This window comes from Haliotis rufescens, unplaced genomic scaffold, assembly GCF_023055435.1.
Source record: "Haliotis rufescens isolate VD_foot unplaced genomic scaffold, xgHalRufe1.0.p SCAF_4, whole genome shotgun sequence".
Lineage (NCBI taxonomy): Eukaryota > Metazoa > Mollusca > Gastropoda > Lepetellida > Haliotidae > Haliotis > Haliotis rufescens.
Genome location: NW_025964112.1, coordinates 1,883,439 through 1,903,656, shown reverse-complemented (window position 1 = coordinate 1,903,656; position 20,218 = coordinate 1,883,439). Strand labels below are relative to the sequence as shown.

At 43.7% G+C, this 20,218-nt stretch overlaps 1 protein-coding gene across 2 annotated transcripts in view; it reads left to right on the top strand.

The window, feature by feature from the left end:
• Positions 1 to 2,586: 2,586 nt before the first annotated feature.
• Positions 2,587 to 20,218, top strand: part of LOC125372325 (potassium voltage-gated channel subfamily H member 8-like) — a 351,499-nt gene continuing 333,867 nt past the window's right edge. For both annotated transcript variants that reach the window (XM_048381871.1, XM_048381870.1), the window contains exon 1: positions 2,587 to 3,072. In XM_048381871.1, the coding sequence (XP_048237828.1) occupies positions 2,997 to 3,072 (76 nt within the window). In that variant the 5' untranslated portion in view covers positions 2,587 to 2,996. The remainder of the gene's footprint in view (positions 3,073 to 20,218) is intronic.

The window sequence follows — 20,218 nt, the reverse complement described above, 5'->3', positions numbered from 1 at the left end:
AATAACGACGTTCTTTGGGAAACGACAGTGGCTACATCGCAAGTCAGAGTTGAAATACGCGAGAGATACGATAGTCATTGGGTGACGTCTAGATCGCAAGTCAGAGTTAAAGTACGCGATATACGATAGTCAATGGGTGACGTCTAGAGTCGAAGTACGAGAGATACGATAGTCAATGGGTGACGTCTAGATCGCAAGTCAGAGTTGAAGTACGCGAGAGATACGATAGTCATTGGGTGACGTCTAGATCGCAAGTCGGAGTTGAAGTACGCTAGATACGATAGTCATTGGGTGACGTCTAGATCGCAAGTTGGAGTTGAAGTACGAGAGATACGATAGTCAATGGGTAACGTCTAGATCTCAAGTCAGAGTTGAAGTACGCGAGAGATACGATAGTCATAGGGTGAGGTCTAGATCGCAAGTCAGAGTCGAAGTACGAGAGATACGATAGTCAATGGGTGACGTCTAGATCGCAAGTCAAAGTTGAAATACGCGAGAGATACGATAGTCATTGGGTGACGTCTAGATCGCAAGTCAGAGTTGAAGTACGCGAGATACGATAGTCATTGGGTAACGTCTAGATCGCAAGTCAGAGTTGAAATACGCGAGAGATACGATAGTCAATGGGTGACGTCTAGATCGCAAGTCAGAGTTAACGTACGAGAGATACGATAGTCAATGGGTAACGTCTAGATCGCAAGTCAGAGTTAACGTACGAGAGATACGATAGTCAATGGGTGACGTCTAGATCGCAAGTCAGAGTTAACGTACGAGAGATACGATAGTCATTGGGTAACGTCTAGATCGCAAGTCAAAGTTGAAATACGCGAGAGATACGATAGTCAATGGGTGACGTCTAGATCGCAAGTCAGAGTTGAAGTACGAGAGATACGATAGTCAATGGGTGACGTCTAGATCTCAAGTCAGAGTTGAAGTACGCGAGAGATACGATAGTCATTGGGTGACGTCTAGATCGCAAGTCGGAGTTGAAGTACGCCAGATACGATAGTCATTGGGTGACGTCTAGATCGCAAGTTGGAGTTGAAGTACGAGAGATACGATAGTCAATGGGTAACGTCTAGATCTCAAGTCAGAGTTGAAGTACGCGAGAGATACGATAGTCATAGGGTGAAGTCTAGATCGCAAGTCAGAGTTGAAGTACGAGTGATACGATGTTTGAGAATAGGGATCACGACAGCCACAATTACGACTAGATAGCATGACAATGTTTCAGCATTGGAGTAACGACAGACAAGAGGAGTAAAAAGATCACAAGTCGAGAGAAAAGAAATGTTGTATCTGAGTAGTCTATATACCACTGACAGGATATGGTAGATACACCTCCAGTGCATATTATACAACTCAAGATATTACACAATTTACACATATTACACAAAGGTCAATTATAAAGTTGATCTTCAAAACAGGTGTTCATATGTGGGTTAAGATGTTAAAACTATCCTCAAATACAACCATTGTGTTCTGGTGTCAGAACAATTTAATTATAACCTGAGACAAGTTTCACTTTACAACCTGAACGCGCTTGAGTACAGTCATCAGCAAAAACAACCCATGTGAAGCATCCGGTTACCCACATGATCCGTGAAGATCCGGGGCAGAATAGGTCTTCAGCAACCAATGAACCCATGCTTGCCGTAAAAGGCGACTATGCTTGTCGTAAGAGGCGACAAACGGGATCGGGTGGTCAGGCTCGCTGACTTGGTTAATGCATGTCATCGTATCCCAATTGCGTGGATCGATGCTCATGGTGTCAATCACTGGATTGTCCGTTCCAGACTCGATTATTAAAAATCGCTGAGAGCGGCGTTAAATAACAAACCAACAAACAGTTACCAACATTGAGCGATTCTCATCTTCTACATACTACTTCCATTGCTTACTGTTTATATGGCCTTCGGAAATGCAAGTCATTGTCAAGAACATCGACTTCCTTAATAGTACCGGGCCTCCGTATAGAAGCGCACGTTGAGATAGATATATTGATAGATAATAGACAGATTGGTAGATACATAGACAAAATGATAAGATTAATGTATAGACAGGCTAGTACATGGAGAGATCGATTCACAGTTAGATAGAAGAATCTATAGAATAAGTTAGACTTAAAGACAATCTAGGCGCCGTGATGTGACAAACTCCACAGTTTTGGACAAATGAGCGTTGTAGTTATTGTTTTGTCACGTGCACGGGGAGGGCGGTTCAGCCTGGTCAGCACCCTCAGAGTCAGCAGCATCATTGTTCTACAGCCAGTTGCCGTACACCGTCCACAGCAACGCCTTCCTCCGTCACTAGCAGCGGTCACCTGCACGGCAGACAATCATCCTCCCTCTCATCCCCTTCTTCCGTCTCTCCATCCTCTTTTCACTCGCTCCGTCGGCGGTCCCCATTATCCGGAGAAAGCAGCGCTCCAGACGCTCGGGAAGTGCAGCCCCACTCATACTTGCCACGCGCGTGCAGTCTCTCTGACTAGCGTTTGTAAAAATATTGACTGGGATGCTGCGCTATGACAGAAGTCTGCGGCCTTAACGAGTTCATATCGTGATGTCACGGTACTAACTGGCGAGAAATTGCTGTACATTTCATTGTGATGTCACAGTCACGTGACAGACTTGTCATTAGGATGAGGGTGACGAGCTAAGCAATATGTGTCCGTGCAGTAACTGATGGATTAGAATAACGGCGGTCGGTTGTATTAATGTTATAACCGCATGTCCAGCGTTTAGCTCGCGTGGGATATCTCTACACGTGTTGATTTTATTGAGTGATGAGTTTACCATTTTGTATTTGTTCTCAGCATTTGATGAGCTGTTAGTTGCACGATGCCTATTATATGACAGGCTGTAGCTCGCAAAGTATTAATTCATCCTGGATATCACATCAGATCAATGACGAGGACGCTTTATCAACGGTATTCGTACACGTGTTTGTGACAACTTGTTGACAGTTCCATTCTTGGATTACATCTTCGTTCCACTATGCCAGGAAGAAAGGGAATTCTCCAGTCTCAAAACACTTTTTTGGACACTATCGCAACACGATTCGACGGAATCCGTAAGTAGTTTTAATATTTCATTTTTTCATGTTTTGCATTCACCTTCTACCATGTCGACACGCTCGTCGTGTGAGAGAACATGGAACGGAAGTACTTCATTCTGACTTTAAGCAGGAAGAGTGCACGGAGGAACCGAGCACTCTCACCCCGGAACATGTTTACTGATAATGACATGTTACAAAAGCTATTGGTATGTTTTGTGTACACGTGGTTGTGCACTGTTATCACAAACACTTCACACGTGTGTGGCAGCTCTATTTGAAGATGTCATTCCGATGAACCTGCTTGTCAAGACTTTCAACCCAGCTGTCAACAAGGTGGAATCTAAACGGTTCCAAAGTCGGGTGTGAACATGTGTGCTGTTTCATGTCATAGCATCTCAAGACGATAATACCAATATACACTAGTTACAGCATCAACACTATCCCGTTGCCATGGTTCCTGTCATCAGGCGCCGGTATATGGAAAATATGCACCTCTATTTGCCAAAAACTTGTTGAACAGTTTAAAGTTAAAGCATATTTGTTTTTAAACATGACGTTAGCTAGAGGGGAACGTTGTTGTCAAAACAGGATAATACATGACCCCCTGTTGTTCAACTTGTCTTAAACAACTCAAGTTTCTGCTTTTAGAATTAACACGAAGCTGTTTCCACGCTTGAAGCTCTGTTGTTGTTTTTCTAAATGTAACGTTTTCCTTGTAGAGTGGGGAACGTAGAGACATGTCTGTATCAAAGGAAAGGCCATCATTAATCAAATAACACAACCGGGGTATGAAGGTTCGAGCCACACGGCACTAGAGCCATCACGATATAATGATAGATTTTTTCCACAATTTTACAAACGTGATGTCGGCCAGCCTGTGATGGTCCTCACAGCAGGACTGCCTGGAGCCAGATGGAACCAACAGCAGTCTGTTTCAGCCCCGCAATATCCGACATTAATATTTGTTAATAATCCTGTTTCCTTCCTTCATAAAGTAGAAAACAGATGTTTCACACAAAACTGGGATGCACCAAAACAAGCTTGGAAATCAATTTATTAATTATATAATACAGTATATGGACGGCCATGATATATTCAACTGTGCACATGTCGCACGTTTTTTACACAACTAATTTCACTCACACGTGCACATACATGGGATGTAAACACTGACGCAGTCCCTTCCACCGTGCGGTGTGTCTGATGTTCAATACTCATGCACTAAGACTGCTCGAGTTGTAGAGCACTTCCAGCAACACGCAACTTTCAAGTACATCAAAACACACGTCAGGGCGTGTAGTCCCTTTCTGGCCATTTAATACTGAATATGTTGGTATTGTCTTTGTCAGAGAAATCTAGAATAAAATGAAGTTGCTATGAGGGGCGATAGTTGCTTGATGTTAAGGGTTTAGGGGCGGTGTGTTGGTACCGAGTGTGGGAGGATGTACCTGGATATTAGGATGATTCTCGGATAACAGACACTCGGCGCTGACGCTCGCCAGCAGCGGCGGGATGACAGTACGGAATGAGCATGGGTGATTTCCGGACGGTGAATTTCCAGGTTCAGAAAAATACCAACACTGATTACGCGCTGATAAAAGGTTTATACCTATTTGCTTGGTTCACAAAGTCAAACGGTAAAACTGATGTATAGCATGATCCGGGTATCCCTCATTTAGTACCTTGATGTGACGTACCTTCATGGCATACCTTGATGTGACGTACCTTCATGGCATACCTTGATGTGAAGTATCGTCATGGCATACCTTGATGTGACGTACCTTCATGGCATACCTTGATGTGAAGTATCGTCATGGCATACCTTGATGTGACGTACCTTCATGGCATACCATGATGTGATGTATCTTCATGGCATACCTTGATGTGACGTATCTTCATGGCATACCTTGCTGTGACGTATCGTCATGGCATACCTTGATGTGACGTACCTTCATGGCATACCTTAATGTGAAGTATCGTCATGGCATACCTTGATGTGACGTACCTTCATGGCAAACCATGATGTGACGTACCTTCATGGCATACCTTGCTGTGACGTATCGTCATGGCCTACCTTGATGTGACGTAACTTCGTGGCATACCTTGATGTGAAGTATTGTCATGGCATACCTTGATGTGACGTATCGTCATGGCATACCTTGATGTGACGTACCATCATGGCCTACCTTGATGTGACGTACCATCATGGCATACCTTGATGTGACGTACCTTCATGGCATACCTTTATGTCACGTACCAGCATGGCATACCTTGATGTGACGTATCTTCATGGCATACCTTAATGTGACGTATCGTCATGGCATACCTTGATGTGACGTACCTTCATGGCATACCTTAATGTGACGTACCAGCATGGCATACCTTGATGTGACGTACCTTCATGGCATACCTTGATGTGACGTATCGTCATGGCATACCTTGATGTGACGTACCTTAATGGCATACCTTGATGTGACGTACCAGCATGGCATACCTTGATGTGACGTACCTTCATGGCATACCTTAATGTGACGTATCGTCATGGCATACCTTGATGTGACGTACCTTCGAGAACATGCATCATCCAAGTCAGCGAACCTGACCATCCGATCCCGTTAGTCGCTTCTTACGACACATTCTAGATGCCATGACATGCCTTGATTACATATCTTCATGACATACTTCGATGACATACCTTTCTGGTATACCTTGATATCACACCTTGATATCATCACATTCCTTGATGCTCGTACGCCGCAGTCGTGTTATTTTTGTAGAGATACGTTCCGAATGGTATACATGCTCTTATATAAGTATATATCAAGTTGCATGAAGCCATTCACCGAATTTGTCTTCAACATTAAACAGATACAACTGATCCACTGCATATCGAAGTGTATAACACACATATTTGATAATCGCCTGAGACAAATGATATCCGCCAAGTCACGTTTACAAATCTCTGAGGGAATGGGGGCCACATTTCAATCGTGATACGGCGACCTAATTATTCCAACACAGTATCAGAGCTGCTTTAGCAACATGTTGTCAACAACCTTTGTCTGCATGAACATTTCATTCAGAAGGCTAATTACCATGCAGCAATGGAAGGTACATGTGTAGAATCGCTTAACTGCCGTTAATTAGAACATCCCAATTAATTCAATGCGCTGTGTATGAACTATCGGTCACTCATCACTAATTACTTGTGCTTATATTTATAACGCCTATGTCAGACCACCATGGCTTTATTTTATAAGCCTCGGTCCATAGACGCACGGGAAGAAACCTCAGCCTCAGCCTAGCTAGAGTTAGGAGGCTCGGTGCTCGGGGCACAACAACCACTACCTGTGTGTTGATCTGGCACGTGTTGCACGTTGTATATATCTACATGTACTTATAAAGCAGTTTATAAAACAATCTTGTATATACCGCAAGCTATCGACTTTGTGTTCCATTTCTGACCGAGAACTTTACACGTATCCTTGCTCTTAGAAAAACTTAACGTAATCATAATCACGTCAGGAGAATGTGAAACGCACGAGCTACCGCGCGAGCAGTAAAATAACGGATAATAACTGCCCGCGATCAAATGAATAAAAGCATCATTGTGATGAGGTTACAACCGCAACAGGTAAAGCCAGCGTATCTGAACATGGTTAGTAAAATATGAAACATATCAACATAAAATTCCACGAATTACGATAGCAACACCTCTCACATAGCGAAGCGTCATTTGCCATTCTTCAATCTGTGTATACAAGCGCAAAGCCAAAACCAGTTTTCACCGCCAACATTCGTTAAAACGTTTAGTGTAAATCAACTACGGTATTATCAACCTACAGGCTACCTATGTTGTTCCAGTGGTAACAGATTTGCTGCCCTGCCAGGATTGTCTGAAGACATTAAGGAGGAGTCATTGTGCGGACATGTCTGCGGTCGCTCCAACAGTAAAGTAGGAGTTCAAAGCAACAAGTTCATAGCAGGGTTCGGGTTACGGTAATAGGTCTTCAGAAGTGTTACGGGTCCGTGCGACCTGTGCTTATTACTAAACAGCTGGAGTGGTGGGTCTGACCACTGGGTTCCTGGGTTCTGCGGAGTCTGGTAATGGTTCCTGACATCCGTCCATCGGAGCTCCGACTCCTCTCTCTGCAACACAAGACCATGTAAAAATCTTAATTCGTAATTTTGGAATTCAAATATCATCTCTATTTTGTAATTTGGAGGAATGGCGAATCTTTTGGATATATAAAGCCACAACGACCAGGGTTTAGATTAAAGTCGCCTCCAGACCTTTTCCCTGTTGATTGAAAAGTGAGATCCCTTTTTCTGCAATAATGCAGATATTAATTTCTTTGATTTGTTTTGTTGCCATATTAAACTCTGTCTTGAATTCTCCACCAAGGATTCCTCCTCTTTCAACTTGGCCGCCCGGGAAAAGAAGTACACACTCATATCTGATGATGGCTATAAATATTCCTTATTCGAGGTGAAATTGTGTTTAACGTCGCGTCCAAGATTATTGCACTTATATAGCGACGTGCATGCACGTGTGTGTGTTTGTGTGGCTGCTTGTATTAGTCCGGGCTGATGCCGATTTATAGTGCTAGCCCACTGAGATACCATGCCGCAGTTTAACATGAATACCCCACTCAGACATAGTATACTGACTCCGAGCCGACCAGTCCTTGTTTTAGCCCCTTAATGCCGAGCGCCAGACAGGTTAACAACAAGTACCATCTTTTGATGTCTTTTGGTATGGCGCGGCCGGGGATCGGACCCCGGACCTTCCCCTCTCCGGGCGGACGCTCTACCACTAGACCACGGAGACGGTCAGTTGGTATATGAAGGGAATGTAGTTCATACCGGTATCATAGTTGTGTTTTGGGCCTTAAGTTTGCAGTGTTTCGGGGACTGTTTTCGGGGACTGTAGTAACGCTTTGATAAGGTTTGTAATTTTTGGACCAAATCCAATTGTCATGTGTATAGTTTCTTTTGTCCGGCAGTGTAATTTCTGTTCTTCCATACACCGGTGTGGCTGATGTACACAATACACACGTTTTAGCTTTAATGTTAGCAAAATATTCACATCATGGGATTCATAATGGATGCGAAAAAAAACAGAACTGAGGACCGACACATGTGCCTGGTCAGTCATGAGAAGTCAGGCATGGTCACGTGACGACCAGATAAGGTTTCAGGTTGATCAGGGTGGCCCTGGCGTGTTTCCATTCATTTCCATGTCGGCGTGAAACACTCTGTTATTCTTCTAGGCATATTGGATATTGTATTTCAATATCTTCAGGTGAAATGGCCGCACCGAAATATGTATTAATATAAAACATTCCAGGCGTAAATCTATTGTTCTGTTTTTATATACAGAATGTATTCTTTTGCTATTGATGTTCGATGTGCGCGCATATGCGTGTGTGTGTGTGTGTGCGTGTGTTGTTTAACGCCACCTTAATGACGGTTGATATATCTTAATGAGAATAGCCAATAGAGTTCCGTGGGTATGTGAAGCTTACACGCCTTGATATAAAGATATATAGAAGTATACTGTTTATAGAAGCGGTGAACTTTACCCTCCAAGCATCCAGGCAGCTTGGTCCATGATTAGTGCATCACAACATACAAGGTGATTGAATGAGTGTTTTTTTACGCCGCACCAGCAATCTTTCAGCTATTCGCAAAGACCATAACATACACGGTGAGTGATTGAGTGTTGTTTTACACCGCACCAGCAATCTTTCATCTATTCGCGATCACCATAACATACACGGTGAGTGAGTGACTGTTGTGTTACGCCGCACCAGCAATCTTTCAGCTATTCGCAAAGACCATAACATACACGGTGAGTGAGTGAGTGTTGTGTTACGCCGCATAAGCAATCTTTCCGCTATTCGCGATCACCATAACATACACGATGAGTGAGTGAGTGAGTGTTGTTTTACGCCGCACCAGCAATCTCTCAGCTATTCGCGATCACCATAACATACACGACTAGAGTTTCTTACCTCCCTGAACATTTTCCACTTTCCCATCGTTCATGTACCACCTCAATGTCTAACTGCAAACCGACTTGTCGCGGATTCCGAAACCGACTGGTTGGTGGTCAACAAGGCCGCTTAGTGTAAACGGTAGGTGTGTATTCAGCTTCTCAGCATGATGGATGTCCGAAGGAAAATAGTGTTACGACCTGGGACCAATTCGGTGTTAAGTTATTCGTAAGAACACGCACACTAATGGCCGTGTAAGAGGCAGTCTTTATGGGCTGTCACGACAGGCGTGGAGCGGTAATACAGGCTGTACGGCATGTCCGGGTCAGGACTCATGGATGGAAGTGCCAGGTTGTCTGTCCAGGGCCCACTTGCACAAAGCGATCTTAGCGCTAAGACTATTGTAAGCCTATGTTAAAGTATGGGCGTTACGATCATCTAAGCGCTAAGATCGCTTTGTGCAAGTGGGCCCTGGTCTTACTGATTGTTGTCACACATGCTAAGAGCACATGTCTTAGTCTGACGTCGTGATGAAAGTGTGAAGTATATCCTGACACTGTGACGTAGCATAGCACGTTTTACACTCACTGATGTCCGCCACCACATGACCTAACTGACCCGTGAAGATCTGGGGTAGAATAGGTCTTCAGCAACCAATGAACCCATGCTTGCCGTAAAAGGCGACTATGCTTGTCGTAAGAGGCGACAAACGGGATCGGGTGGTCAGGCTCGCTGATTTTGTTAATGCATGTCATCGTATCCCAATTGCGTGGATCGATGCTCATGATGTCAATCACTGGATTGTCTGGTCAAGTCTTGATTATGTACAGACCGCCGTCATATAGCTGGAATATTGCTGAGTGCGGTGTTAAAGAACAAAGAAAACAAAACAAAAAATCAAACATAACTGATTCTTGCAGTCTGCTAGGGAGAGTTCATCACCTTTTCACATCCGGGTTCCCTTGCACCGGACTGACGTAATGAACACTTATATATGTATAAGATTTACTTGTTTTGTGAACAAATGGATGTCATACTCATAAAAGAAAAGGATGAGTAATAATTTTCCTGATCACGACACGCCACTTCAAAATGGACAGATCGATATCCAATACATGAGTCGGATTTGGTGACACAGATGAATTACCCGGATGTAGCTATAATGGCGGATTTGCATGTGGTTCTCACACAACCGAGACTCAGGGAACTTGGAGACATGAACACACTTGATGGAGTACGGTGTATTCACCGTTCACAATGACCAGATGAAATCTTATTGACAGCAGCTTCGTAATCGATCTTCAATTTGTATGTGGTGTCAGGGACGGCGACAACTCCATGTGTGCGGGGACTCTGCAACCTTCCATCTTTCCGTCACCCCGGAGGTATCCGGGCGGAAAGCATCTCTGGGAGCTCATGTTTGCACGTAACCGTGGATTCAGTGGTCACAATGGCTGTCGTGCAGACAGAACTAGGATGGACCGCCTTGGAAGACACTCCTGAGCAGATCGTGAATCGGTGCTCAAGCTATCACCCACTGGTTCGATTGTTCTAGTTGTCACGGAGCTGTGCGCCAGAGACTACGATGTAATTAAACAAGAATAAAGTAACAATGAAAAAGTGGTAATAGGTTCCCAGGTTTATTACTATCAGTTAATTGTAAGTATAGATGATCAAGAAACTAATTTACACTGACAACGAACTCAGATTAATAAAAGCAGACAAGTGTACAAGCTGATTAACTAAGCAAAGGTATAACAGTAATAAAAAGTGAATAGCTAAATCAACACTTTGATAAGATTGACAAGATACATAGATGGCCAATTAAGTCGGCTGCGATCAATTAACATCTGAGAGTTAATTAACTCAAAACTCTGAAGAGCTCGAGTGAATTACTTCGGCTGGGTTAAATAGCGGGACTTAAACACCGAGGGCCTATCCTTAAAATAAGTTTCTTGGGCAATAAAATAGACGAAAGACGTCTGAATAGCAAACCAGTCTTATAGACTAAAGACTCGGTCACTTTGATTGGCCAAGGATATTCCAAAATGGGAGTATCTTGACTCACAATCATTAAGAAAGGTGTTTGACCAAAAGAATAACTGGACTCATTCCTAAATATAGGTATTTGACCTGAACTAAACAATCACGGGGAAGTTTGTTATTCACGGTTTACTAGAAAAAAACGGGCTACAAAATATACAAGCCTAGCCAATAAATATTAGCTCAATACAGGGTTAGTCAGTACTAGAGAGAAAACTGCCCTATAACCACTTACTAATAAAAACAAACTTACGACCTGACCGAGCCTGAGCAAGATGACCGGGGGTGCCTGGGGTAAGGACACCTACTTTCGCCAAGGCTTTTATACGTGACATGCGGACGTCGGAGAGAACAACCTCATCGGGTCAGCCTGGTAACAGCTATAGACTGTTGATGAAAAGTGTGTTTTCAAACACGGGGAAAACTCGAATAGCAAACTAACTACTAAACCAATATGGAAGATGTAATTATCAAAATAACTACTAAAGATTTACAACAAGATATTTACAATTATCGAGGTGGCAAAAGTGACCATAAATACATGAGAAATATATACTAAATAATCGCTACGATCAAAGTCACTGAAACAATTTCAATACATGAATAAGTTTGCACACAGATACGAGATAACATATATGAAATACATAAACATGATGAAAGAGCGCGATCAAACAGCTAGAGAATGAAATGTACGGTTACTCCTTCCTTAACAAGGAATGTAAAGACACTGGACAGCGACAACCGCCGGACTTTGCCGAATGGTGACGGAAGCCGGAGAATTAAGAGAGGGAACAGTTATGGTCACAAGACCGTGATTAGACTGGTTTTACGACCTGTGTGTGGCTGTGTCGGAGATGTGGTGTAGGTGTGTGGTGTAGGTGTGGCTTGATGGCTATTGTCCTCCGCCACGAAGTTGAAGCGGGATATAGGAATGGGTGCTGTCCGTCCGTCTGTCACGTTTCGTTTCCGGAGCAGAACTCAAAAATCATGAGAGATATCTTAATCAAACTTGGCATATAGATAGGTCTAGTGGTGAACTGGAGCCTTTTGATAGTTTGGAATTTAAAAAAAATATATTTTTCGAGTTTCCATGGCAATGATTTTAACTTAGATTGAAAATGGCGGTAGTGTTCGTTTCCGGAGCAGTGTCTTGAAAACCGTACACTATTTCTTCACCAAACTTGGCACATAGCTAGGTCTACTGGTAAACTGGTGCCTTTTTTTATAGTTTGGGACTTTTGGAAAAAAAATTTTTTCGAGTTTCCATTGCAACTACTTTCACTTTGACTGGAAACGGCGGTAGTGTTCGTTTCCGGAGCAGGTCTTGAAAACCGTACAATATATCTTGCCTTGCACACAACCGGACATATTGGCGGGGATATGAGTATTTCATGCTTGTTAAGTTGTATGTCAGTTCTAGTTCCGTGTATCGACACAGCGCCTTGCTGTTGTGTGGGTGGGGTGGTCGGGTAGCCTGGTGGTTGAAGCGTTCGCTCGTCACGGCCAACATGGGTACAAGTCTAGCAGTCATAGTGAGCTGCCCCGGCTCATCATCCCGCGGCAAGGGCGTCCACTAGCCTTGTTATCAAAGTCTTGTAGAAACTAGGCTTTGATATGGGCTTGGTATATCAGTTACTAAACCCTAGAACACGACATTTACACTGACAAAACATTAACACGTACACTTCATATACTAGGAATAACACGTTACTATAGCAACTCCACAAACTGAGAAATGTAAAGATGTTTGTGTCTGTATATATATATAAAGCAAAACACTTCTTCGCTTGATCAACATCCCGCTTTAATATGAGACAAATGAAGAGAAGTTTTCATTTACTGATCGGATATTGCTTGAGGCCGTGTAAATATAAAACGTCAATACAATAGAATGACCAGGCCTAAAGTCGTCATTTGGCGCAAAAAAATACAGTGCTGCAAGGTATTTATCTTAAAAATATTCAGGTTCATAATTATAAACAAAAACAGAGCTGGTTACGTAGATGTAGCTGGAAAAATCTAATCTCGATACAATTGTCAGACGCCCCAATTGTCAGATGCCCCAATTGTCCGATGCCCCAATTGTCGGACGCCCCAATTGTCAGACGCCTAAATTGTCAGACCCCCCAATTGTCAGACGCCCCAATCGTCAGACGCCCCAATTGTCAGATGCCCCAATTGTCAGATGCCCCAATTGTCAGACGCCTCAATTGTCAGACCCCCCAATTGTCAGACGCCCCAATCGTCAGACGCCCCAATTGTCAGATGCCCCAATTGTCAGATGCCCCAATTGTCAGACGCCTCAATTGTCAGACCCCCCAATTGTCAGACGCCCCAATTGTCGGATGCCCCAATTGTTAGACGTGCCAATCATCTGATAGGTCAGTGAAGTGTGACCAGTAGCACTGCCTCGTCTTACCTACTTCATTAATGAGCATCTCCCAACTTTTAGCAGAGGTGATACAGATTAACCAGATGTTGAACCAATGTATCCAAGTTGTGTTTGAACTGTGCCCGTCTTTTTTCAATGATATAGAACATGGGACTCCGTGTATGTCAATAAAATCGTTTGACCATTGAGTTTATTTTGCATTCTTATCAAGTTAATTGAATGCTAGAAAGAACAAGAACGCATTGAAATGATTAACTTCTCCATAACATGAACAGAACAGATCAGAACAGAAGTTTATCCAAGAAGAAAACTTGGGCTACAAGTCCCTCGTCTTACAATAGTACAGTTACAGGACGGAGGGGGGCAACAGCAAGTACAGAAGCAGGATAGGATATATTTTGCGATGTACATGATAAGAGCATTAATATTACATTTTAACAACTGTTTCACTCTGTCTTCACATGGGTTTTGCCAATAATATTTTATAATATATTTAACTCTGTATTTATGAAACTATGAACATATTAATGAGAAATGGCTATTTGCCATTTACAAAAAAATATGAAAAACCATGACTTTATGAGTATAACCCAACAGGAAGTATATGTGGGTGCTCTGTAAACCACAGTCTCCCAAATCAGCACCCCAACCTCTTCAGATTTGTTGAACTGGTAAAAAGGATTTGTGTAGGGCTGTTCCACTTTACACTAAGGTAAACAGGTAGCAATTACCAGCGCACTCAACCTTACCTAAGCCCGGAATAAGCTGTGTGACAATTGGGCCATCTGACAATTGGGAGGTGACCGCCGGTCCCTAATGCCGTAGCATCAACCAAATCCAATCAGCTCGTCTTGATCGAGATATGTCGGAATAGATAAACGTCTCCAAAACAATTCTTCTGATTAAGCACTGAGAAAACGTTGATTGACTTTCGGACACGCATTAGTTATCCTGATTTATGAGGTTAATTCTATTTCCTTCTGTTAGGAAGCACACACAATCAAACCAGTAAATGTAGAATTGTTTCAGGCACTGAAGACAATTTGACCTGAACTTGGGTTAACACAGAACACCTGATGCCACGCACTCTCGATGTGGAATTGATAACGCCAGACCTTTTCTACTTCGGTTCACGGATTTTGGGTCCGAAAATTGCATTTTGCAGGTCGGAAACTTAAGAATATATACATTCTAATTTCAAAATGTTTTGTTTGATTTCCTCAAATGGTAAGTAGTGCTAGGCTTATTATTTTAGGAGAAATTTAAATTTCAATAGGTTTTAATTATAGTTTATTAAATAATTTATTTGTATTGGTAGCGACAGTAAATCAGGGATTTGTTTCGCGAACACCTGGCGTCATCAGGGATTTTCAGTCATCCGTTCATATAATTTTCACCGCTTTTTTGCCTTGTACATCCAGTGGAATATGTTCCGACGGATAATCGAGACTGGTTATTCTCATGCGTTGACGTTTTATATCAGAAAAAAACAGTTTACTTATTTCAGATCGCCGGAGTAACCAGCGCTTTTCATATTTTTTTTCATATTTCAATTTTCGTAAACCAAGTTTGGAAAAACAGTCTGTCCAACTCAACATTTTATCAACGTAGCTGCAAATCGATTAACTGTAATACGGAGAACAAAGTATCGACAAGCAATCGGCATCGCGCATGTCGGTTCATCTTCCAGGCGACCTGGAGTTGCTTCATGTAGACCATATATAACACACTTACACGCATCATTCGCGCTTATATAATATGTGTTCGATCTGTGGACAATTTTCCAAGACATTAAATACCCCCCAGCGAAACATGGTAACATGGTACACCAAAGAAAAATGAGTTGGTATACGTTCAGCCCTCAATCTTTAACTGTTAAGTAAATAGTTGTCTCTGGAATAACGGTGTAGCGGCCACAAGTGGTATAAACAGTCCACAATTTCGGAAAACCTCATTTACTGCGATACTGCCGGTTAATACCAAAACGTAGGACAATGTATAAGCGGATTAGGATTTAGGTGATAATATTTAGGGGAAACATGCTGAATATGGTCTTTTACATATTTCTATAACTAATCTCAAATACCATCGTTTTTAACATACTTCCGACATGAACTGAACATTGATGAAATATCGATTATGACTAAGTAACCCCGGTTTCATTTGAGGCCATTTACGATATATGTATGGGCTCTGGTTTACTACCGTGGGCGGTTATGATGATCCTATTTGACTCTACTATTAACTCACACAGACCTGCGCGCACACTTGCTACACGCTTGCTGGGTAAGTCCGGGTTTCCTAACGTTAACGGATGTGTTCAGCAATTTGGGTTTCTATGATCAGTGTGTTCAAAGAGAAAAGCGAGATTAACACTAAGTATTACTTATCAACCTCCTAACTAACAGCGTGGAACAAATCTAAGATGTTTGAATATAATAAGAAGGACCATTTGGATTATACAGTAAAGTACGTTTATAACGAACTTGCTTATAACGAACTGACGGATATAACGAACTGATTTTTTTGTCCCGACTATTTGCTATAGTTATGCTGTATATATGCTTATAACGAACTACGGTTATAACAAACTAAAGTTAGTGGTCCCTTCGAGTTCGTTATAACCGTAGTTTACTGTATAGTGGCGTACAAGCTGACCTGACTGAGCGAAGCCGCTGTTTGTAATGCGCTGTTCTGTGGCGTCGGGAGCTGCAGTAATGGCCTGCACAGAATTTGGATTTCACTGTTCAGGCTGTGAAGTTTACAAAATATTCACAAAAGTCTGTCACAGAAGAAATTCCTTGAAAAGTGATCTCGCGTTACAGTACCATCATTATGTCTGTTGAACTTTCTCCGAATGTATCAAACTGTGTCAGTGAATACAAACTGGGACAAAGACGATGGGCTTATTTAACAAAAGTAAATATACGACAAATACATATGGTAATGTTGTACGTCACTTTGAAACGTAAATTCAGATCTTGTTCGTGAAATATTTAAACTAGTAATGAATACGAAACATATTTCAACTAATAAATATGCATCACATTAACCAATGAAAATGCCCCGCAAGGTACAACATTGCGAAATGTTTACAGTTGTATCAGGCAGATTTTAATAAGAGCATTCATTATTTATATCATTTGTTGCTTACAAACTGAGGAGCAAAAGAAACTACACTTCTCAGTTGATCTGATCGTATGTTTGATTTTCAATTGACAGCATCTTAAGTTAGCGATATTATATAAAGAAATTAAACTCTACTGGCGCCGTCTGCACTCAAATAAACACTTCTACTGGGTTTTATGTTTTAAAATATATTTGATTTAATTTTTTTTTAAATAATCTTTTCGCATAATAATACACAATTGCGATGGCTATGTTAGACATCTTATCTTTGAAATCAATAAGTTTGCTTTTTTCTCGGCACAAATTTACATTTCAAACATGGCAGGAGTCTTGTAATTGCCAATTCATTTCTTCATTGAACCAATTTAGTTTTACACAAAATTCCCCAACCACAGGTCACAAACTGGTGCAGGAACGAGTGATTGGTAAACGGATCAAATCAAATTTAACAACAGTTCTTTCAATTTTCAATTACCAATAAAAACAAACTTGTTATAATTTTTTGCCGTTCAGTATATTTTCCCGCCATCACCACGGCATCCCCACAGCATCATCACGCTGGTTTCCCGCCATTACCACGGCATCACCACAGCATCACCACGGCATCACCACGGCATCACCACAGCATCACCACGCTGGTTTCCCGCCATCACCTCGGCATCACCACACTGGTTTCCCGACATCACCACAGCATCAAAACAGCATCACCACGCTGGTTTCCCTGCATCACCACGGCATCACCACGCTGGTTCTGAGAGAGAAATGATTTATAGTAACCCAAGCCCAGGGGGGAAGGGGGGTAAGGGGTTGTTCCGGGTTAGAATTGGTCCCCAGCATCTTGTGTCGCTCGTAAGAGGCGACCAAATAGATCGGGTGGTCGGGCTGGCTGACTTGGCCGATAGTGTGTCAGCGTACTCTGACGGCGTGGATCGTTGTCCATCAATCACTGGATCGTCTGGTCCAGACTCGATAATTTAAAGAGCGCCATCAGATACCTGGAATCTTGCTGAGTGCGGCGTTAAACAACAAACAAACAAACTGTGTCCGTGTTCTTGGGTTAAAGTTGTAAAACCTCTACAACGTACATTACTTTGTAGTATCTGCGCACAAGATTGCACTCTGTTCTGAAACTGAAATACCGCCTGGTTACACTGTAGCGCCAGGACAGCATACCCAGGGGACCAGGCTGCGTCACGCACTCACTCACTCACTCACTCCATGCCGGTACATGTTCCCCGTGGACCTGCATAGACGCTGTGTTCAACTGTGACAAACCTATCTAGATCTCGGGGCTACTGCTGTACCGCTGAAAGTCAAATATTGCAAATCGAAGTCTTTTCAATTGATTTTTTATTTGATGATGGTATCTCAAGCATTGTCAACGTGGCCAACATATCAGAATCCTGACAAGACGGACATAGCCGACGTATGCTGAATGTCGTGGTGCACGTGACCGAGGTGTCTTCCAGAAATATTCAATTAGAGAAGCGCGGTGTTTCTGACTGTTTGATCTAAGCCGACATTCATGTTTTTTATAATTAGAAACACACGTTATACAAAGAGACACGTGGTGGCATACAGATCCAGATATTGATACATGAATAATATATAAAGGGGGAATAATGAATCTAAGCAGATACATGACATAGCCAGTTTCCGCACAGCGTCTCAACTGGCGGCACTGACGATCACCTGGAATATACAGCTCACATGGGGAGGGAGGTCCAGGGGATGGACGGGAAGTCAGCTGGGATATACAGTTCACATGGGGAGGGAGGTCCTGGGGATGGACGGGAAGTCAGCTGGGATATACAGCTCACACCGGGAGGGAGGTCCAGGGGATGGACGGGGAGTCAGCTGGGATATACAGCTCACACGGGGAGGGAGGTCCAGGGGATGGACGGGGAGTCAGCTGGGATATACAGCTCACATGGGGAGGGAGGTCCAGGGGATGGACGGGAAGTCAGCTGGGATATACAGCTCACACGGGGAGGGAGGTCCAGGGGATGGACGGGAAGGGAAGTCAGCTAGGATATACAGCTCACATGGGGAGGGAGGTCCAGGGGATGGACGGGGAGTCAGCTGGGATATACAGCTCACACGGGGAGGGAGGTCCAGGGGATGGACGGGAAGTCATCTGGGATATACAGCTCACACGGGGAGGGAGGTCCAGGGGATGGACGGGACGTCAGCTGGGATATACAGCTCACACGGGGAGGGAGGTCCAGGGGATGGACGGGAAGTCAGCTGGGATATACAGCTCACACGGGGAGGGAGGTCCAGGGGATGGACGGGGAGTCAGCTGGGATCTACAGCTCACACGGGGAGGGAGGTCCAGGGGATGAACGGGGAGTCAGCTAGGATCTACAGCTCACACGGGGAGGGAGGTCCAGGGGATGGACGGGGAGTCAGCTAGGATCTACAGCTCACACGGGGAGGGAGGTCCAGGGGATGGACGGGGAGTCAGCTAGGATCTACAGCTCACACGGGGAGGGAGGTCCAGGGGATGGACGGGGAGTCAGCTGGGATCTACAGCTCACACGGGGAGGGAGGTCCAGGGGATGAACGGGGACAGCTGGGATATACAGCTCACACGGGGAGGGAGGTCCAGGGGATGGACGGGGAGTGAGCTGGGATATACAGCTCACACGGAGAGGGAGGTCCAGGGGATGGACGGGAAGTCAGCTGGGATATACAGCTCACATGGGGAGAGAGGTCCAGGGGATCTGCCTCTGTAAGTGGGTGTGCTAGGTTTTACCTCGCGTTGAAAAACACCACGGATCATAAACGGGGTGCATATATTTTGTAGGGCAGGGCCTCATAGTGAGAGACGAAACGCCTTGTGTGACTATCTGATAGTTAAAGTGTCTTGATAGGGTTTTGTTATAAGGCCAATACGCAGCTTATACCTAGTCCGACTCCACGTTAGTGAGACCCTCTCAGCGTGGAAGACCGTCGTTCACACGTATGTAGGGGCATACTTGGAAAACCCGGGTTCGATTCTAACAAATCTATATTTATGGAATCCTTCCTAACGCGACATCAAACCTTCTTCACTCACTCACAAAACACATAAATGACCGACAGATGGCGAACGCTCATATTTCCTGATCAGCTGAACGGATGTGTGAAATGACACTCATGGTCCTACCCTCGCCAAATATGCGGGGGCACGGGTGGCCCAATTGCATAAGGCACCTCAATTCTCTGTGCAGAGTTACGTCCCTTGGACCTATGATCGTGGGTTCGAATCCCGGTTCGCCCCGTTTATGTTTCTTGCTTTGTCAGCACTATACCCGTGCTCGTGGGTTTTACCAAAGTGGTTAACGTCTGAGACCTGCGGGGCGGTCGGGTAGCCTAGTGGTTAAAGCGTTCGCTCGTCACGCCGAAGACCCGGGTTCGATTCCCGACATGGGTACAATGTGTGAAGCCCATTTCTGGTGTCCCCCGCCGTGATATTGCTGGAATATTGCTAAAAGCGGCGTAAAACCAAACTCACTCACTCACTCACTCTGAGACCTGCATCACTTCGGGCTTTCCTCCAGCATCAAGCTGAGACACCGTGATATAACTGGAATGCTCACTCACTCACTCACTC